This window comes from Daucus carota, chromosome 1 (genome assembly GCF_001625215.2).
Source record: "Daucus carota subsp. sativus chromosome 1, DH1 v3.0, whole genome shotgun sequence".
NCBI classification, from domain to species: domain Eukaryota; kingdom Viridiplantae; phylum Streptophyta; class Magnoliopsida; order Apiales; family Apiaceae; genus Daucus; species Daucus carota.
The window spans coordinates 47628148-47650709 of NC_030381.2; the positions used below are offsets into that span (position 1 = coordinate 47628148).

At 32.7% G+C, this 22562-nt stretch overlaps 3 protein-coding genes and 2 non-coding genes across 6 annotated transcripts; 1 reads left to right on the forward strand and 4 right to left on the reverse strand.

Moving 5' to 3' along the window:
• Positions 1 to 8404: 8404 nt before the first annotated feature.
• On the forward strand, positions 8405 to 9091 carry LOC108194621 (uncharacterized). The gene has a single exon (XM_017361578.2). It carries the CDS (start codon positions 8562 to 8564, stop codon positions 8946 to 8948), a length of 387 nt encoding a protein of 128 aa, XP_017217067.1. The 5' UTR covers positions 8405 to 8561; the 3' UTR covers positions 8949 to 9091.
• Positions 9092 to 9571: 480 nt separating this feature from the next.
• LOC108196247 (ADP-ribosylation factor GTPase-activating protein AGD12) lies at positions 9572 to 15765 on the reverse strand. 2 transcript variants are annotated; one of them, XM_017363445.2, is made up of 9 exons: positions 15662 to 15765; positions 15247 to 15286; positions 14425 to 14503; positions 12554 to 12629; positions 11337 to 11500; positions 11044 to 11179; positions 10467 to 10580; positions 10237 to 10332; positions 9572 to 10122 (listed from the first exon to the last, which is right to left on the reverse strand). In XM_017363445.2, exons 2-9 carry the CDS (start codon positions 15248 to 15250, stop codon positions 9844 to 9846), a joined length of 948 nt encoding a protein of 315 aa, XP_017218934.1. In that variant the 5' UTR covers positions 15251 to 15286; positions 15662 to 15765; the 3' UTR covers positions 9572 to 9843. The 2 variants fall into 2 exon arrangements, with proteins under 2 accessions (XP_017218934.1, XP_063941857.1); XM_064085787.1 differs by lacking the exon at positions 15662 to 15765 and adding an exon at positions 15440 to 15633.
• Positions 15766 to 16109: 344 nt separating this feature from the next.
• LOC108205117 (ferredoxin--NADP reductase, root isozyme, chloroplastic) lies at positions 16110 to 20259 on the reverse strand. The gene is made up of 5 exons (XM_017374915.2): positions 19916 to 20259; positions 19761 to 19814; positions 17811 to 18143; positions 17264 to 17483; positions 16110 to 16757 (listed from the first exon to the last, which is right to left on the reverse strand). Exons 1-5 carry the CDS (start codon positions 19937 to 19939, stop codon positions 16258 to 16260), a joined length of 1131 nt encoding a protein of 376 aa, XP_017230404.1. The 5' UTR covers positions 19940 to 20259; the 3' UTR covers positions 16110 to 16257.
• TRNAA-AGC (transfer RNA alanine (anticodon AGC)) lies at positions 18461 to 18533 on the reverse strand. Its single transcript has one exon. It is a non-coding gene; the product is annotated as a tRNA-Ala (tRNA).
• TRNAA-AGC (transfer RNA alanine (anticodon AGC)) lies at positions 18989 to 19061 on the reverse strand. Its single transcript has one exon. It is a non-coding gene; the product is annotated as a tRNA-Ala (tRNA).
• Positions 20260 to 22562: the final 2303 nt, after the last annotated feature.

The window sequence follows — 22562 nt, forward strand, 5'->3', positions numbered from 1 at the left end:
TCATTCCGTTTCCCCAAAACGAGCCAAACGGCCCCTTAATGTGTGTCAACATGTAGTATGGGCCGGGATAGCCATTTAACTAGCTCGTTGACTTCACAAGCAAGTGGGCCGACAGCAGTTGAAACCCATAAAGAGTTGGCACGTTACTGATCAATCAGATGATACTGCTCCACCTCGGATCAAAGCCGCGTGCAGACCAACAAAGGCAAACAATATACAGTATTCAGGGATCATTCCTTCCACGAGACAGTATGAATTTGAAATTAGGAATTGAGTTAACATGATATAGAAATGTGGAATCATTTTTTATATTGTGTGTTTCGTTCAATACCGAAATGTATCTAATTAAGAGTACACTTTGGAATTTCTCAAAAAAAAAAAAAAAAAGAGTACACTTTGGAATTAAATGAACACATACTGTTTGGGAAGCAGAAGTCATTTCTACTTCTGGCTTCTACTTTTCTTAATCCGTTTGTGTAAAGATGTAAAAGCACTTTTAAGAAGCTGAGAATGCTAACTTCTCTCTCACAGCTTCTGCTTCTTTTCCAAACATTTTATTAACTTATTTACTTCTCACTTCTACTCCACTTCTTTACTTTAAGTATGGAATCACTTTTTTTAAATTTGGCCAAACGGCCCCATAATCTGACTCTGGCCTATCTGTCTTGGTTACACATTTGATTGGGATGAAATCGAAAGACTAAGGACATCTCCAACCATGATCCAAAAATTTAAATTTGTGGTAATTTTGCTCCAAATCACTCCAACTGTGAACTAAAAAGTGATCTAAATTGAGCACGATTGGATAGACCAAGTGGTTAAGGGTTTATCCTCTGTTGGCCCATATCCAAAAAAAAGTGATCCAAATTTGGATCGGTGAATAGTAGTGATCCAAAAAAATTTTAAAATACTTAAAATTTCAACAATTTTTTAATCGCTATAGAAAAATCAAAGATAAATATGCCCATCTTGAACTTGAAAATGCACTAATTGAGCATTTGTGGGGAAAATATATTAATTCTTAGGGTTTTAATGTAATATTTTAATGCTTTTAATGTATTATTATGTACCGTTTTAATTTTTTTTGAATTATTTTGTAATATTTTATCTTTGTCTACTTGTTAATTGTATTGTTATAATTAATGATGAAATTAGTTAATCATTTTTTAAAATATTTAAAATCATAAGTATATGAATATTATAAAGATGAATGAATTTGGATTTATATTTGGATCAGTAGTTGGAGTTGGCCTGAGCACCTTTTATCATTCATTTTACTCAGACAAGCTCGGTAAATGTCATGAAATGATTTTGCTAATCGCCACTCAGTAACATTTTATATTAATCATTTCGAATAACATGTTTTTAAAAATTATTTATTTGATTTTAATATATCATACCGATGAGATGGTAAAGTGTTGTATATAAAATGAGATTCTACTCTTCCCATACGGTTTGCGTTCACTGTTTGCACACACTTTGAATTTTCTAGTTTCATGATTTTTTTTATATTTTTTTGAGTAGAAATTTAAACGTTAAATTTTTATTCAGAAAAAAAAATTAAAAATATATTAGAGGAAATCTAGTAGGTTAACCAAATGAGCTCCTAAACTCACATCTATTATATATCTAATAGAACAAGTGGGAGTAATTTAATTCGTTGAGACGAAACTACCCTTGCTCACAATACATATATATTCATAAATAGTGAGGCTATTATTGACTTTTTATTTTAACAAATTTATTAGACATTAATGTCTCTTCGTTAATATACATTAATTACTTTATAATTAAAACTCCAATATACATATAAGTATATAATATTTATAATTATGATTTAATAAACATGATCATTATTTGAAATTAATTTAATATTATATATGTTAAAACAATATATAATCATTTTTAAACTTTAAATTTTCCCCATAAATTTTGTAATTTTTTATATCATGGCTGATTTTCAAGCTATTAATCAAATCTCTTACCAATTAGACATCGATTTAACTGGATTTTACCAAATCGGATCAAAATCTGTCCGATTATCGATTATTCCGTTAATTCGGCTGATTTTTAGAATTTAATTATTATGATTTAATAAAATATATATATACATATACACACTCTAATATATACATATATATATATATATATATATATATATATATATCAGTGTTCTAAAAATCGCCGAGTCGGCCGAGTACTCATTCCGAGTACTCGTTTTTAACCCCTCGTCCGATCCGAGTTCCGAGTAATCGGGTTCAAAACCGATTTATTAAAAAATCGGTCAAACTTCGGTTTGACTCCGAGTACTCGAGGTCATATCCGAGTTTGACTTATCAATTTTTTATTGTTTTATTTGAAAATTATTTCAAAAGAGACTAAACGTAAATTTATGTATGTTTTGATCTTTTTTTGGTAAAGTATTGACATTAATTAGAAAGTATATGTGTTTTATGATTAAAACTTGTGAATGATTATTATGTCAAAAACTATCAAACAATTAACTTATATTTGAACTTCATTATTTCAAGTGTTTTATTAAAATATTAATATTATTAGATAGTTTTATTATTAATCAGTATATAACTATATATGAGAGAAAAAAATTAATTAAAAAAAATACCCGATTAGTTATCCGATTACTCATTCCGAGTACTCACCCGAGTTCCGAGTACTCATTTTTCCGGAACCAAACCGAGTTACACCGAGTTCCGATTTTTACAACCTTGATATATATATATATATATATATATATATATATTATATACTTATATATAATAAGCGTAAGGGAGATAATTTGGTCGCATGGTCCTCTGGTACAAAAGCTTATCATCCGTTGGATCTTATATTGAACAAATAAGCACCGTTAGATTGGAAAATTAACTTCTGTTCTACAAGGCAACTGATACATCACCTTGCATGTTTATAATTCCTTTTCTGAATCCAAAACAAATTCTGTGTTTCACGTGTATTTGATTTTTTTAATACCAAATAAATATTTCCTACCAGTTTTATTCGTAGAATCATATAAATCGAACCGTCACAATTTTTTTATAATATATTCTAAAATTAATAAGCCGTATTTATGTGATTAGCAAATACAAAAACTTTTTCTTAATCCAAAATAGATTCTACCTTCTTATTGCATGTTTATGATTCTTTTTCTTAATTCAAAAACAAATTATGTTTATCAATTTTAATTTAGAACCATATAAATTTTTTGAAAAATATTTAAATCACATTATATTTTCTTATTTATTTTTTTAACCTAAGAACCCGCAGCCGCTACCCTTCGGGTGCGCAAGAGGATGCATGTCCTCTCTTTAACCAGCTAAACCAACCCTTGCGGGCTATTTAAATCACACTATAATAATTCTAATATAAAATACATTTATAAATATAATCTAATAAGAGTTGCCAATAACGTATTCCACTCAAAATATATTAAAATTTGATAGAAAGAATTTAATACTTTGGCAGGGTACATACGAGAAAAGGAATGGCTTCATTACAATAGTTTATTTGAAGCCATTAATGGTTGTGATGATGTATTTACCACAGTTCTAACTTACAAACAAATTATAATTTCGAAATTTTATTTATTATTTATAAATTAAATTTCTTCACACCATTTAAAATATATTTAAAAAGTTTATATATAATTAAAAAGCTCCCGTGCCTTGCACGGGCTATAAGCTAGTATATATATATATATATATATATATATATATAGAGAGAGAGAGAGTAAAGTTCAATGGAGTACACAATATATTGGAGTATTGGAGTACAACGTTGGATAAAATGTAATCTATCATCTAAATTTCAATTTTTTTGTTCAATAATATTCAGAAACATTTAATAACCTGCACATTATGTTCTACACAACATAAACATTGTAATCAAAAGGTAGAATAATGACTTTTATAAATTACAGGACTCTATGTTCTGCAATATAACTAATAAGCAGAACAATAATGTTAATACTTGTTAAAGTTGAAAGATATTAAAGATTGATAGACAATTATGTGCAAGACAACTTATAAATGATAGATTGTATATAAATTTGTATAATCAAATATATTATTTATGATTAAACTAAAAAATTAAGACTTGTACTCTAATACTCCAATGTTTTTGTGTACTCCATAGAACTTAACTCTATATATATATATATATAGAAGAAAGTTATATGGAGTCCCATTTTTATTGGAGTCCTTGGAGTCCTGATCGTGACCCTTCATTTTATATTGATCCAATGGTTGGTTTTTATAGCTTTTTTAAATTTTAAATCTAATAAAACTGTTAAATGCTAATGGGTTAGGTGCGTGTTTTATGCCTTTGACCTTTTAGGCTAAAATGATGGGGCAGTTACAGATGTGTGTTATGTAAAATATCATGCACCGAGGAATTGCTATACAGTACAGTACGCAATACTAGTCTCTAATGTGTTTAGTTTTAATAAATGCTTGTCCTGCAGTTATTTATACAAAATATTCTCAATTACAGATGTGCAGTTCAATATGCCGCAAATATCCTGCACTCCTAACCTCCACATGCCTTCACTCATGTCGATGATTTTTGTATTTCTCGACTAGATCCCCAAATTCATATGAAACCTAAACATGTTAATTGAGAATTTTGTTCCGTGCTTGAATTGCTCTAGCAGTTCGACAAACTGAGTAGAAGATTAGGATGATGTTTGTCCTGCGGTTATTTATACAAAACATTCTCAATCAATGTGCAGTACAATATGCCCGAAATATCCTGCACCCTAACCTCCATCACATTCCTTCACTCAAGTCGATGATTCTTGTGTTTCTCGACCAGATCCCCAAATTCATATAAAACCTAAACAAGTCAATTGAGACTTTTACTCTAGCAGTTCGACAAACTGAGTAGAAGATTAGGATGATGTTGGGTCTTCAAAAACGTAATTAAAGATCTCTAAGATGCAGGACATGAGGATTTCAAATCTACAGGACTTGATAAGAGAAGTTATGTTGCTCTTATTATTTTTGATACAAAATTATAAAATATTATCTTTTAAATCGTGGCCGTTGCTTCTAAAAAGAATCCAAGGGTAGAAAACTAGGACTCCAACAACTCCAAAGAGAGTGGGTTTCCAAGGAACCCAACTCTATGTATATATATATTAGAATGATTATAAATAATATATAACTATATGACAAAGACTCTAATTCGGCAAGAACCTCATTTTTTTAAAACAAAATTTCAATAATTTTAGGTGAGTGGTATTTTAATTATATAATAAAAAATTTAAATAGTGTATATTTTTTGTAATTATATTTTAATAAATATTATTATAGTGAGGATATGTGTACATATATACATCAGCATAGGGGTCGTTTGGATAAACTTAAAAAAAGTGACTTTTTACTTAAAAAAAAAGTGGACTATTAGTGAGAAGTAAGTCTAGACTTTAAGTTTATTAAAGTGTTTGAAAGAAAGTAGAAGTCCTGATAAAAAGATGGAATTTTCGGTTTCTTATATGTGCTTTTGACTTTTTACACAAACGGGTCAATAAAAGTAAACTAACTTTCTTAGAGCATCTCCAAGAGCCTCCTTATTGGCTCCTAAATATAATATAAAAAATGTGGCTCTTAGCAATTTAGAGCAAAGTTAAGAGGGTGAACTCCAACAATACTCTCTACATCTCTTCTCTATTTCATATTTTATTCATATATTGGGCTCCACTACAACAAAAAAGAGAGTGAAAGATGGAGGTGAATTGGATGGAAAGATTTTTTCATTGTAAAAAAATAAGTTACGAGCCATGTGGTAGCTCTTAACTTTGAGGAGAGAGGAGAGAGAAACAAGAGGCTCTTAAGATTTAAGAGCCATTTAAGAGTCTCTTGGAGCAACATTTTTCCTCTCCCTCCTCAAATCTCAAGTCAGGAGCCTAAATGAAGAGGCTCTTGGAGATACTCTTAGAAAAGGAAGCCGGAAGCAGGAACAACCTAACATACACATGATATGACTTCAAATACAAACAAATATTACATTTAAATTACGTTTATAACACAAATAATCTTAATTTGAAAAAGATGAACAAAAAAATATGAGATATATTGAAAAAATAATTTAAAACAACCCGTGCTTTGCATGTGTTAAAAAGCTAGTTTATGTAATGTATCAAAAAAAAGGTACTCCAATATTATCCGAGTGATTATTTAAATTACTAGCACATACTCAAATTTCCTAGTCATTGTCTATTTTTAGCTAAACTCTGGCCATTATATATTTAATGTTTATGAATAAAAAATTAGTTTCCCTCTTTTTGCTTTATCTTTTCCCTTCTTTAATAGTTAGTCAGCTTCAAATTTATTATTTTATTTTTTTTGACGAAAAGATCCAAATTTATTATTAAAATAATAATAGAGAACAAAAAAACAGATTACAATCAAAGTTGACAATAGAAGTGAATTCTCTAAATCAACAGGATTCGTCGGAACTCAATATTTTATATTATTAATAGATAATGAGATATTAGATATGTATCTTATTAGACTTTTTCTTATGGACATATACTTTATAGCAATTTCAAAATAAGTGTCAAAAAATAACGAGAAGAACTTGCTGAGACAAAGGGAGTAATAATCTTGCCGTTTTTTGTTTCATCCGACATAGATTGAACTCATGCATGCCGTTGAAAGTAATCTTTTGCTCAAAGGCTTATCGAACCTTATAAACACCAAAAAGTGTCATCTCAGTCTCAAGATGACTAGATTGAGTGGGTTAGAGGGACCTCAGAGCAAACAAGCAGTCATCAAGGAAAGCAAAGAGAGTAGTTAGTCCCGAAGGGTTTAAGACTGATATAAATGAAAAGTTCATTTTTTTTAAATATTTAAGAATAATAATTTATATAAAGTAAAATGAAAAAAAATATATATAAAAAGGGTCTTTCTAATGTGTGCCCAAGGGCACACAATATACACAAAATTTGATGAATTTGGTGGATTTTGATTGGTTGGATTGATGTAAATGCAGGGGGGCCATCCATATTTATGATTACATGACCAATAAGAATACACCAAATTCATAGATGTTAGTGCTTATTGTGTGCCTATGGGCACACCATAGAAATACCAATATAAAAATTAGTAACTTTTGAAAGAAATAACAATCCCAGTAGTTAAATATTCTGTTTTAGACTCACGAGACGGTCCCCCAGAATAAGGCTAATGCCTCAAGTCGTGATGCGTCTGGCAGCCCATGAGTAAATTAAAAATGAATTGTTGCATGTGACATATAAGACAGTGGACATTTGTGATGGGTTTAACTTATCCACATATCTCTATTTCGGATTCTACGTTTTAATTATCATGTGATTAAGGCTGCTAAAATACTAGTTTAATTTATAATTCGTTCCAAGTAAGAAATGGCCTAGGGAGGTCGACACAAAAGTCCAGTATATTAGAGCTATGGGTATTATTCTACTAATATAAGTGGGAGTTGTCACACACTACTGGTGGCCATATAGAAACGGACACCCAGCATATGATATGCTTATTCAACTTTTGTTCATGTGATTTCAGGTTTGGTTTGGCAATCGGGAATATAGTATTATATGCCATTCCTTGCGCTTTAGTTCGGCTTTCTGAAAAATCACTAGATCTCTGCTCACGGATTTATTCTGTTCTACTGATCTGGTGATGATGTAAAAAATATATTAATTGTCAATATTATGTGAATAAAAAAGATAGGAACGGTCCCGATAAATAATTATTATGAATGATCAATACACAATTTTTTATCACGGAAAAAAGAGATCATATAACGAGTATTTGAAAAGGCTGGTCCTTGGATAAATAAACACACATCTAAAACACCACATCTAGAGGAGATCGAAATAACATATTATATACTTAGTAGACAATGATTCAGCTGAGTATATTTTGTTTGTAAAATATACTTAGAAAAATTGTTCAGCGCTACTTAGAAAGTGTAAGTGCAGAACAATTATTTTGAAAATTTTTCAATGTTATATTATTCAGCAGAATAATAATGTTCTCAGTATCCTCACGCTAAAAAATTATACTCCACTTAACGCAACCCTTATAATATACACACACGATATATTTATATATATTTTATGAGTAAAATAACATAGAAATAAAGTAAGAACTTTATTGAATTAGTAAAGCACGATCAATCCCGTGACCCCGGCTTCTCTCCCATACTGATTAGTGATCATTAATCACACAGTACTTCTCTAATCACTTTTCAATATTTTACACTAAATTCAAACTTTCACAAATCATGCTTCCCCCTTTATTACTAGACCAAAACGACAAAACAAACGCGGTGCTAAATTCTATTGGCGGTCACGACAAGACTCACGCGCCTTTCATTTTTTTTTCTAACAGAACTTCAACCTCAATTATCACTTCACACAATCACACCCATAAAACACTGTCTCTATACCACTATATATACGCATGCACTCTCATCTCTGCATCTTTTCCATCCATACACGCAAAAAACTGTACGTATATATTCACAACTCACTCTAAAAACAACACAAAAATCTCGAAACAAAGATGAACTTTCACTATACCTGCGCCACCGCAGTGCTGATACTCCTGTTCATCTTGTCCGTACAATCGGCCGGCAGAGAGCTCCGGCCGTCGGATCATGGCCTCACCTACCAGAACACATCGACTGTGACGGAGTCTCCTGATGCGACGTCGTTTTTTGAAGGAACTAAGTCGAAGGTGCCGTTGCCGGAGGCGAAGAACTTGACGGACGTGACGTGGCGGAGAAGCGACGGCGCAAGGAGTGGAAGCGGCGGTGGAAGAGTCAACACGGCGTGGCTGGTGGCGAGTTTAGTCTGTGGAGTTACGGGTATTGCTTTGTTATCTGTTGCTGCTTTTGTTTTCATTTTTAGGTTTCAAATGCAATCGAAACAATCTCCGTCTTCTAATTAATTTCCGATTAATCCAGATGATTGCATCCATTAATTTTGAGACGACTGTTGTATATAAATATTGTAATCTGATTTTGTAACGAAATATATTTACGAGTATCTCTCTGTCGGTTGCTTGATTATCAATACATTGCATTGAGATTATATTTTGTGTGTTTTCTACCAGTTGAGTAGTTAGATTGTTCGTTTAAGAGTACTTACATACACAATACGACACAGTTTATAGATAATAGATTAATAATTGTGTAGTCTGCTGTGCTCATGAAAGTGTTGTTACACTTGTGGGAGTGAGCATGATCGTGTAAAATTGGAAATCAGAATTAATTAGTTGATCTATCGATTTAAGATGTATTAGAAGATCTAGGATTTATTGAAGATATTGTCGTCAAATATTTTTGAAAGTTAGTCGACCTTTTAATAAATCGGAGATTTTTAGAACACTAATTGGACGTGGCCTTGTATCCGAGACGGAGCTGATAGATAGGCAATGCCAATAATTGGACACTCCTGCTCAGATAATTTAGGCTTTGAGCACATGAAAGTAGAGAATTTTAAGCCATGTACCATGGATGTCTTTTTACAAAGTAAGAGACCTACAGCCATAAAGCGAGAATTTGTTCTCTTTAGAACCATGTCCATACGACCATGGATCAAGAATGGGATATTATTTTTGAGAGGTCTAGAAGAATTTCGAGACCTAATTCTTAAACAGAAAAAAACAGATCCAAAAGAGCAAAACAAATATTACATGATATATCCGGCTCATGCAGACATGGTTATAAAAAAATATATATATGCAAATCTGCATTTGTTGTATAAATAACTGATCCAACCTTTCTTTGAAAGTATGAAAAGATAATTAGTTAATGTACATTATACCTCATCGTTCAACCTTGTCATTCAAGAGGCATCCACTCTAGTTCAATTTGTAATTCTCCAGACTCTACATTTTGTAGCTTCAGTGTCATGTCCTGCTTTATCTTCCCGTCAACAATATTTACTGTGCTATCGTCTACCAAAGGATTGTTGTCCGCTTTCACCCATTTTCCTATCTGCATGTTACCAAACATACTAGGATCGCCATATGACATTGCCGAGTTTATTATTGGTTGAAGATCTACATTAGCCTCCCCCATTATGTCATCAGCCGAAAATGTATCGTAGTCATAAACTTCCTGCAGTATAGAGGAATTGAGGTTAAGGGTAAAATTTAACAGTCATATACTCCGTCTGTCCTGGTCAATTTTATGTTTGGGACAGAGGATACGGCGGATATATAATTGGCATACCAATCTTAAGGCCCCATAGCTTTTTGGAATGGAAATCATTAATTCCTCGTTCCAAACTGGATTCAGGTTGCTTTGAGCGACAGTGGTTTGCACCTTCTATTCACATTAAGAAGCCAGTTTATTCAAATAAATGTCAATAACATTTTCAAACCTCAGGGAAAATGTGAATTTGAGTTTTTTTTTCCTATTTTTGTGTTTTAGATGCATAGTTGTAAGAGAAATTCACTGACCTGCATGCCCAGTTGCGCAATAACATAAGGGTCACTTGAGAACATATCTCGCACAGCTAAATTCTTTCCTTGGATAACTTTAAGCTTTATTAGTCCAATAAATTGCGCCCCTTTCTGTCATCAGTTTCACAACTGGATGTGAATAGCTCATAGAAACACCATAAACCAGCAAATTATTGTTATAATTGATTAAAATCAATTCATCCACTTGCACTCCAAGAAGCCACAAAAGAAACAAACTATTCAGAATGCATAGGAGAGAGATGCAAGTATTAAATGAGCTAGATGATTTTGGGCACACAACTTAAGATGCATTGACCGTCTAGTTCCATAAATTTTCTTTTGTAAACAAAAATGTCATATTTAAGTTTTTATATAGAAAAATAAAATTTTAAAAATAAGTTAAGTAACTATGAGGTCAATGCCTCTTAAATTGTATGTCCAAGGTCAACGAGCTCATCTAATTTGGGATGGAGGGACTCTATGTATGTTCCAATTGCTATCACCTCTAATATCAATTTAAAAAATTAAAGTCTAAATTAGTCGGAGGGAGCAGATTCTAAATAATTATATTTACCGATTTCTGTGATGAACTAAAAGAACTTCGAAAACTGTTCATAATCTTGTTGGAAAAACTTGATTGAATAGAGCTCTTTCCAGTTGACGAGATCCGCAAGCTCTGTTTCAGAAAGTCCTGACTCTCATACTTAGACCTACAAAAAAGAGAAAAGGAGAATGAACAAATTGTATCTGAAACAATAAACAATGAATTAAGTAGATAGCTATTAGTTTGACATCATATAATTCACACGTTAAATGGATTATTTAAAGATTGAACTGAAGAAATGAGGTAAAGATTAGCCATCTAACTTTATGAACTTTGAACGTTCTTCATTACTAGCACTTGGTCCAGGTTTTGAAACTCCTGCAGGGAAATATGCCTCGTAAATGGAATTCGCAAAGGCATTTCCTCCACATTCAACTACATGATCAATGTCTTCATCGGACCATTCATCTAAGGTCACAGACAAAACCTGTCCAATTTGCAAAGTTGTTCAGGTCAACTAGTATCATCAAGTAACGGTAGTGTAAGTCAGGAATATAAGCAAACTTAGACATTGTAACTGAGTAAACAGATCATATTGCTCCCTCTCACCATGATACAAAACAAGGTAAAATATTATTGAGAGACTCTACATATATATAATGAAAGATAAACACTATTTCCCTTTTCTATCTTAACTAAAAATAGAGTAAATAACAAAATCTTAACTCCATATTTCATTTTAATGGCTGGAGTTTCATATTTGTAATATAATGGTTAAACATTACTTTTATACATCAAAAGGTGGACGAGGGCCAGTTGTTTGAGGAAAAAACCACTGCAAAAGTGGCCCTCAACCACATTTTTGATATATAAAAATAATGTATGGCCATCATATTGAAAATTTGAAACTCCGGCCACTAAAATGTAAATGAGGTTAAGTTCGGCCACCACTTTATTATTTACTCTTAAATATATAAAAGTGAGTTTTGATATTAAAAAGAGTTGAACAACATATAAGTTCATGTACAATCGAACCATAAAGCTGTTTGTTTGGTGTTATAGACTTATAGGTGCCTCTCGTTTGAATGAATATTGAAAATTGGTGCTGAGTTTAACGCATATTATACAGTTATAATATTATACAGTTACATCTTAGAGCAATGGTCTAAAAGCTCAAGTTCCTTCTTTACAGAGTAGTCCTTCCTCCCTTCGATTTATTTTAATCAATTAAGACGGTTCCAACCTTTGATTTACTTTAATCAACTAAGATGGTTAAGAAAACCGTATTGCATAAAAATTCCTCCATTTAACCCTAGAACAGATGAAATGACAAGTATGTGTTAAGTTTAGACAAATTTATCTGTTCTTACTCTTCCCTGGTGTTTGTAATTGTTCGAAGGAAGCAAAATTCTTTAAAAGAAAGGCAAAGATACTAAGTGCAGTCAATGACACTATTATGATAAGCAGTAACCCGTTTCACACTTTGGCAAGTTAATGAAATGGTGAAAAAAGATGAAAAAATAATACAGTAAAGAATCACCTTTGAAGTACCACTTTTAAGGTTTCTGTGCACTGCAGCACATTTTAAACATATGAACACTCCAATATTAGCTGACCTGAAATTTTCACCAAATTTTATCATTTGAAAAACAATCCAAGGTTGGTCCTGCTAAAAGCTATAAAATATGTAAAAATGGGAAGCAAATAATTCTGACTAGGTAAATAATAAGTCTCAGATGTTCAGTAACTCTATATAATCTTTCCATTAGACAAGTTTGAGCTCAAAAGCACACTAGGTACCACCTCAACTCTACAAATTCTTATCGATCATCTGCACATATATTTCTTAATGCTCATTGTTTCCACAACTATATTTTTTGTCACAATCAGAATCATAATAAGCTCATATATGTATTTCAGGTAGGACAAGATTATAAAGGCTTTTCAAGTAGTTATATGAGAAAGAAGAGTAAATTGCAAAATGGTGGCTGAACTTTACCCGCTTTAGCCACCTTTTGCAAAACAAAAGAGAAAAGTGGCCCATATTCTTTTTAATAAAGAAATACTCCCTCCGTCCTTTCTTAGTTGTCACTTTGACATTTTGCACGCAACTTAAGGTGATTGAAAAATATACTTCTACTTATTATTTTCAAAAAATTTCTTTTTATGAATAAAAATATAAACTATAAACTTTAATTCATAAAAAGAAAATTTTAAAAATAATAAGTGGATGTATATTTTTTAATCACCTTAAATTACGTGCAAAAAGTCAAAGTGACAACTAATGACAACTAAAAAGGGACGGAGGGATAGTTACCATATCGCAAATTTGAAACTCCGGCCACCAAAATGCTAAACAGGGTTAAGTTCAGTTACGACTTTTTAATTTACTCTAAGAGGAATGGCTAAGAACCAATATTTTTTTAATTGATAAAGAGAGAGGACTAAGCAAACCATGAAACTTTAAACTTACTCTCTATAATGTCTTAAACTTTTTAGGATATTGACACATCAACTTATATAGCTTAAGCACTAATAATTATACGCTTTGCGTCCTGCAAAGGAATTTGTGAGGACCTGTCCAAGGCTCCAAGCCTACTTTATATATAGTATATCTAGTAAGGGAATCCACTGAAGCCATACTGAAAGCAAGTTCTCATAGGGAAATTGTCACTGCTTATGGACATAAACCTGGGTGATCTGATCTTACTATATAGTTCAACATGTTTAGATATTTCTTTTCTAAGAAGTGGAAACCTAATCCACACACTGAGGTAGGCTACAGCCACATGATTGTGGAGGGGCATGGTATATAACATATAGTGGGCGACGGGCCAGTTATGGTCTGGTTCCCTAGATAGGTATAGTTCATAATGACAACCATTTTTCTCTTGTTCGTTCAAGGTACACGTGCTAGTGTGTGCGCTCATACAAATCATTTAAGAAGAATAGTTTACTTTTTTGAAATCCATTACATCTTTTGCCTACAAGCAACAAGTACTGTAGGATCGCTGAGATGTAGTTTGGTTGTCAAGTGAGAACTTTTAATACAATTTTGTCAGTTATCAAAGACTCTACAAAAGCCCAATCCTCGCCCTAAATATTATTATCACAATTGCCTTTCTCATTGACTTTAAACCTCACAAAGACCATTGTGCTGTAGAACAGCAAAAACTTACAAGAAGCCTACTTAAAGAACCAGTCTCGCCTAAACTTAAATCTAAGTAAACAGGAGAACTGAAGACGTTTAGAAATAACTAAAAGATAGGGTGGAAAACAAAGGCCTAATACAATCGATGCATATACATAATAGAGCACAGAGTACCAGATTTTTGCCTCATATCGCATAGACATAAAAGACATACTGCAATAGACAAAAGGTAAAAAGAATATCTAGTTGGTGGAACGTACGCCCATTTGGGGTCTGGAGCACTACAATCCGCACAAACACGGTTATCTTTCTGAAGCAACAGATCCTGTAATTTTTTACCTGAATAAATAGGAAAATGAAAAGTTTAACATTACAGTCTTCCTTCAATATGTTCAAACTTTGTCTATATGATAAGCACAGTTATCTTTCTAAAGCAACACATCCTATAATTTTTACCAGAAAAAATAGCAAAAATGAAAAGTTTAACATTACAGTTATCCTTCAATTTTGTTCAAACTTTGGTTATATGATATTGGGAAATTTTTAAAGTGGAACACAATTAGCACAATACAGTATATTCGCCAGCGATGGACAAAATCATAAGTTTGTAATTACCTATTCAATATTTGCAATGGCTACACAGACTATTATTGATATTAGCAAACTCATAGTAATCAGTGAAGAAGTTGCTGGGCCTGAGGGTGCCCTCAAGTAACACCCCGGTCCCCGAGTTTAAAAGAATTATAATAGTAAATTAGGGATATTTTCGCAAATTACAGTGGGTTGAATCTTATATTTACAAATCTACCATCATTATTTTATACTGTAATCTGTTCTAATCTCAGAAGAACTCCCTGAGAGCACCCTCTGACCCAATTTTCTCATCAGTGAATTGTTCAAAGAGTTAAATAGATTTCAGAATCCCATTTCTTTCACGCGACCAAGATAAAACACGTTTTAGTTGGACAAATTCGATAACTTGCATACATATTTTTGAGAAACCGTAGATAATAACAACTAATATGCTACGAGGCAAATACTATCTGCGTTTGTTTTCCCTAAAGATAAGAGTAGAAGCATACTCATTCTGCAGCTCGAAAACCACTAATCATCCGAGAACACCTGTCAAGCCAAAAAGACTAATGATTAAACCAAGATACAAAAGTAATAACACCCCATAATCCCTATAACCCATTACATAAAAACTAAAAAGAAAACTCTGAAAATTCATAATTTTATGACATATGAATTTGACACAAAAAAAAAACATATCACCTGAACATGCAGATATCAATGACAGAAACTTCAAATGCGCGTCAATAGATATAAGAGGAATGATCATCATATGAAACATATATATAAATTGAGGAAAAACAGAATTCAGATATGATATTGAATAGAGACATTTGAATGGCCCTGAATCAACAAATATGAGAAGAAAGACAAATAAATTGCAGCATAAAATGAATGAAAAATTCGAAGATAAATTTATTTTACCTGATGATTGCGAAAAAGGGGAAGCTTGACTTTGAACCTTGTTTGATGAAAAAAGATTTGTCAGCCAAGTGGAGAAAAAAACGGAAGAAAAAGCTAGAAAAGTATGTGTATACATATAACATGCAAGTTTGGACCCGGACAAGTAAATTAACTATATATAAATTGTACAGTACGTTATTAATGCATGATGTTTAAAGAAACGTGATTTTTAATTTTAGTAATAATTGCACATTAGTACTAACATAATCTTACCAGCTAACAATTTTAATATAATACATACTCAAAAGTAAATATATATCAGTGCTAAAGGGAATAGAGCAGTTTTGGTGGTCCAAAAAAAAATTCCAAAATATGTATCCACCCTGGTTCATATTAACACAACTGCATATGCACATAAATCATCCGATTAAAATCAGTCACGTGCTTGTCCTATCATTTGAAAAAAAAGTTGGATCTTAAATCTGATTGATGATCATAACAAAGATGAAAAATAGTTACACAAAGAGTACATTATTCATCTAAAGATGCAGGACAACTGCTAATGATAACAACTCCTTGTAACATCAATTGATACAGACACATTGATAAATAAAAAATCAATAAACTTCTACATGCCATTGTTTGTTCTTTTTCAGCTGCGAGAGCTTTGCATCCCAGCTCTCCCCTCTCTGTTCTGCGACCCTCTTCAGGGTGTCTTGAATGCCAGGCATCATCCCCTTCAGCCCACAAAAATAAATGTGTGCCCCTCCATCCAAAAGTTTAAAGATTTCATCGCTGTATTCTTCTATCTTATCCTGAACATACATCTTTCCACCATTCTTGTTCTTTTGTTCTCGGCTAAGTGCACGGTCAAATCGAAAATTGTCTGGGTAGTCCTCAAGGTACTTGCTGAACTCGTCATCGTATAGCAGACTATCAGTGTTAGCTACTCCAAGGAACAGCCAAGCAAGACCATTGAACTTATACTTGGGGACAGATTCCATGAACATGCGGCGAAGGTAGCCTCTATATGGAGCCACACCTGTGCCAGTTGCAATCATAATGTGGGTAGCATTTGGATCATCTTCAGGTAAAAGCATGATTTTTCCAGAAGGGCCTGCACAATTTTGCATATGATAAAGAGGGAGAGAATCACATAGAAATACTCATCTATACTAACTTGCTAATTAGTTTACCTATTTCGAGAGTAAACCAAGTAACAACACAATATTTAGAGATATGCATGAATGCAAAATAAATGCATACGATACTTTAAAAGAAAGGTTGGGATCCAACAGATACATGTTTTCAGCATTTAAACAAGGCTCATCACCAAGTCATCTACAAACACATTTCAATCAGATTCAACTCGCACGCTGACATGAAAATCAGATACTTTCCATATGGCTTAAAATACAAAAATGTGGATATTACAAGTTCAACGGTTCAAATATATAGGGCCTATAGGCATATGAATTCATCAAAACTCGATAAGCGTACTAATTGCATACGAACAAACTGTAGACGAGCTCAAATTTCAATCAGCTATTAAACATAAAAAATACTTTCATGTAATAACAGATAAATATAAAAATATTTACTTCTGTGAGATGCTGGATTTACCTGCAATCTTAACCTTGTCTCCAGGTTTTGAGTCGCACAGAAAGTTGCTGCACACACCATTTTTAGTAGGATCTTCTTTTCCTGTCTCAGGATCATAATAAACAGCTCGTCGTACACACAAACTGGCAGTCTTTCCATCAAAAGAGTCTCCATACCTTGAGGAAGCAATTGAATAGAGACGTACATTCTGGGGATTCCCTGGCTTTTTTGGGTTGTCACCCTGAGAAACAAACAATAACACATTACAGAAAAGTGCCAAGGGTTTGCAAATAATGGACTGAGACATTAAAATCAAACCAAAAGAACAACTAGCTATGCAACTCTAAGAGCTTAACAGAATTTGCAGATTTCATACAAAAAGGTAACAAGCACAGAGAGCATAGACAGCGAAATAACCATGATATATTAGACAGTAGATGTGGTATAAATGGAATTCCAAAGGTTAAGTTCTAACTAATGACACTGGCAAAATCATATACAAGTAAGAAGTTGGATAACTATGTGAGACAGGAACAACTGATTAAAAAATAAGGAGGTTATGACTTACTGGAGGAATGACACCATAGCTTTGTCCTTCCCAATAGGGTACATTGCCACCATGATCTATTACAATGTGACAAGTCTCTCCTGGAGCTTTAGGACCAACAAGCCTATCAACAGAGACAATAGTTGCTGTATATGGTTCCTTTGGCTTGTGTAAGTTTAATGGAGGCTCTTTTGCATCTTCAAGTGCTAATGGCGAAACTGTAACCTTAGATTTCTGGGCTTGTTGCACAGACATGCATATAACAGACTGATCCCTTGAGAATGCGTTCTTTGCCTTCAAGTCCATAGGCAAAACAGATCTCCATGATTTATCACGAAAACTGATGCTATGTGTCTGCAACAAGTTGATTTCGAACTGCTGTTAGTATTAATTATATATAAGCCAGCCCCATTTTTTGCACCATATATTAAAATGGGGGTATATATAAGGGTTCGAAGACACACAAAAGACATATATATAGACAAAACAATTACATTTACAAGTATACAAAAATAAAAACTATTTATGTTCTGAGCAAGTATATAAATCTTAAAAGACAGGAGGGAAATCTACAAACTGGATGACTGGCTTTGAGATTATCCTGCTGGAGTATGGTTCGGCTAATAATTTAAAAAACAACTTCGCAAGGTCATCAAAAACTATCAAAATAATGGAGATGCGGGGTATCGATCCCCGTACCTCTCGCATGCTAAGCGAGCGCTCTACCATCTGAGCTACATCCCCGAGCTGCAAGTTCTTGTTGTTTGTTACACTAGATAGTTTAACGTAGCTCCTGATAATATTAGGAAAAACCAAATTGGGTGAAACTTGCGTATTGACCAATGTATAATATAAGCACTACTAGGCAAACAGCAAATGTGCTGCCTTCCCTAACTCCTATAAGGCCGAAGTGAACTTCAAATTTCATTCTTGGCAGTTGATCTTAAAAGAAACAATGAAATGCAGTCACTGGAATATTAAAAAGAATTAATTTTCTAGGAAACAAATAATTGCAGTCTTCTCCAAGTTATTTTTTGGAGAACAATATGGAACCAACCAGGAATCATGTAAAGGCCATTAAATTACAAGGTACACAGTGCTAAGTAATTCTAATTGACAATCTCTTTAATCTTCAGGAAGAAATCAAGAAATCGAAGCAGCACAATGTGTAGCAGCAAATGTAACGGAAATTAAAAGGATGGAGATGCGGGGTATCGATCCCCGTACCTCTCGCATGCTAAGCGAGCGCTCTACCATCTGAGCTACATCCCCGAGTTGCTTTCCTTGCAACTCAATTTCTACTGAACTAAGAACAACGGTTATCAATCTACTGAAATAAAATTAGCTATAGTGAGCTCCTATAACCAACGATAATTGATGGCCAGTCCTTTTCACAAAGCAAGTGTAACCAGCTTTTGTCTCACAAATAGTAGTCAAATTCCAACAAATGTTTTACAGAAATAGTCAAATTGCAACAAATGTCCCACAAATATAGTCAAATTGCAACAAATATCCCACAAAAATATTCAAATTGCAACAGATGTCTAATCCAATGTCAACATAAAACAACTATAGATCATTATCACATATTATTACCAACAACAAAATCATTAGATTACATATAACCAAAAAAACAGTAATCAGATCAAACTGATCTAAAACACCCTACAAATCATTTACATAAACTTAGCGCTCAAACGAGAACCGGTTTTAAAAATGAGAACAGGTCAAATGCAACTCAGTAGTAACGATTTAAACATCCCCTTAAGTCACACAAATCACTGGCATCTGCATCCAAATAATCGATCTCAACACAACAAATCACACATTCATTCTCAATTAAAATTCAGTTCTCGAGACTCATACACACACAGGCATACAAGCAAACCTAACAAAACCCACAAAATTAATTAATAAAAAGCACAATTACAAAACCTAATCATGATGATCACATAATTAACAAAAAATTACCTTAAACACCGATCTCCGAATAGACGGATCACTGAGGGAAACACCCAGGGAAATCTACAACAAAAAAACAAATAATTAATCAGATGACTAATTACAATCTAATCACAATTAAGAAACCAAACTTAAAAAAATCAGATTAGGGTAAGAACACTGACCTGTGCAATAGCGGAATTAGCCATGATCCGGTGAAGAGTGAGTCAAGAAAAGGGGTGATAGTGAATATGTAAGTATATGTGTGTGTATAGGTGTGTGTATTTATAGAAGAAGAGAGGGGGGTTTAAGAAATAAAGTGACAACCTTTAGGCTGATGGAAAGGACAAAAGTGGGTTTAGGCGGAGTTTATGAGAGACTTGTACGAGATTCGTTTGTTGTGTCAAGAGCCAACTTAAGCAAGCAGTCTTATTATTTTAAGGCTGTTTGTTTTGGTCTCACTTATTGCAAATTTTGCTAGAAAGGGAACAGGGGTTTTCTGAGAGTGTCGATGGGTCACTTTGGGTCCAGCTGCGATCGGGGCATTCTATTCTATAATATAACGAGCGATCCATGCCTGATTGCGTTCAAGGATGTGCGCTGCCAAACCCTGATTGGGAACCTCAAACCTGTGAACAACTCCGATTAGCTTGTCCAAACAAGTGACATTAATTTATGTTTTTCCGATTTTCTGTGTGCCGATGAACGCACAGCAACAACCACTTTTCATTGAGGTGGAAAGCTTTTATTCATTAAAACCTCATTAATAATCATGCCCCTGCATATGCACAAAAATCATAAGCACTAAAAGCCATACACCTCAACAAAAAGTACTTCCTCCGTCTCAATTTATAGGCTCATTTTGAAATAAACACGCATATTAAGAAAATGATTGGTTGGATATAATTTTATGTCATGTATCATTAATTGGTACATTGATAAGGAAGAATAGAGTTGAGTTTCAAAAAAATCACAATAAATATAGTGATTTAGTGCATTGAGAAATGAGAATAATGTTAAGTTTCAAAAAAGTCATAATTAATATAATGATAAAGTTGTATGGAAAAAAGAGAGGGACAAGTATATTGGGACAATTTTTTTTCCCAAAATGGACCTATAAAATGAGATAGAGGGAGACCATATGTTTTTTAGGGATATAAAATATGACGAAAAATGAGCCCAAATCTCACATATTCTTGAAGTAATGGTCAGGATGAGTTGAAAAAATACCCCAAATAGCGTTTTCAATTTTGACCAGAACGTTCTCAATTTTAGCTAAATCACCATGTAGCAGCCATCAGGGTTAATCTAATTAGATGCTAACCTAATTAGACGTTACACGATGTTCCTATGTAACGTTCTTCTAATTAGGATTAACCTAATTAGACGCTACACAATATTCTCTTGGGATAACCTAACAGAACGTGTGCAACGTTAACCTAATTAGACATGATGTGCGTTCGGTTGAACAGAACGCTGGATGATATAACGTTTTTGGTTTGGTAAATAATCAAAACGCTACACGATCTAATGTTGAAGACCATATTTCAGGCTCATGATATTGAGAGCATTAATGATGAATATATTGATAATCAGGATCGACACCCAAAATGACAGGATACAAAAGAAAATATAATTTTACCTCTTTTCCGTGTAAAGTTGTGGAAAAATGAAACCAGAAGAATATTTTTAGAACCTGTTTAGTTGAATTTAAAATTATAATATAACATATAATGCTTTTTAAATATTTATAATAATAAAAATAATTATGGATAATATGTAATTTATGAGTAATTCTTATTTAAAAAATTGGAGAAAAGGTAAATCACCAGAACAAATACATTTAATTAATTCTTAACTTTAAACGAGCTTCAGATTTATTTCTGATCAAAAAAATTATTAATTTTTTTTTTTTAATATATTCCCGTACGTAACACACCAACCATATGATATCATGGAAACTTATGCGTGAAGCTTATCACTAAAATATTGCTAATAATGTCATTTTTACGTATCAGTTTCCTAGTATAATATACATTTAAATAGTAATTTTATATTTGCTACTAATACTCTCACACATTCAATTCTCATGATTCACTAATCATCTCTTTTTTATTTCTCATTCTTCTTTTATTTCCTAATTATTTGCACATATTAAGTTATTTAACATTATTCCATAATACGTCAAAAAACATTATTCGATAAGCATTAATTTATATTTATATAATATCTCCTATATTTTATCACTTGATTTTCTATTTATTTATTTAAATATTTTGACCACATCATCAAATTATTATTATTTTCACAATTTATGATATTAATTAAAATTAATATATATTTTTTATATTATTATACTATTAAAATTATATTAATCTAAATTTAAATAACATATAATCATAATATAATCCGGCACCTGGCTAGTTAAAATTTCCCATGGAAAAACAACTGACCTAAACGGAGATCAATTCTAATTTTGTTGGACTTGATCCTAAACTAATACGGATTAAAAGGACAATTCGAACAGACCCAACATTTTCTTCCATCCAGCCCGTTTAAATACGAGAATGATGTTGGAGCCCCATCATCAAGGCTCAGCGTCCTCACCTTGTTTTTGCAATTGGACTTGGTGGGCTAGTTGGTTGAAATTGATATGAATTTTGTAATTGGACTGGTACAATATTCTTAAGTTTCATTGGCCCGAATACCGACCCACTGCTACTTTGGGCTCCTGCAATACAACGATACCCATTCTTATTTTTTTTCTTCTAAATGTATATGATTAATTACTTTTGCCTATTATCCTGATATTTTATCCAAATTTATTTTCTT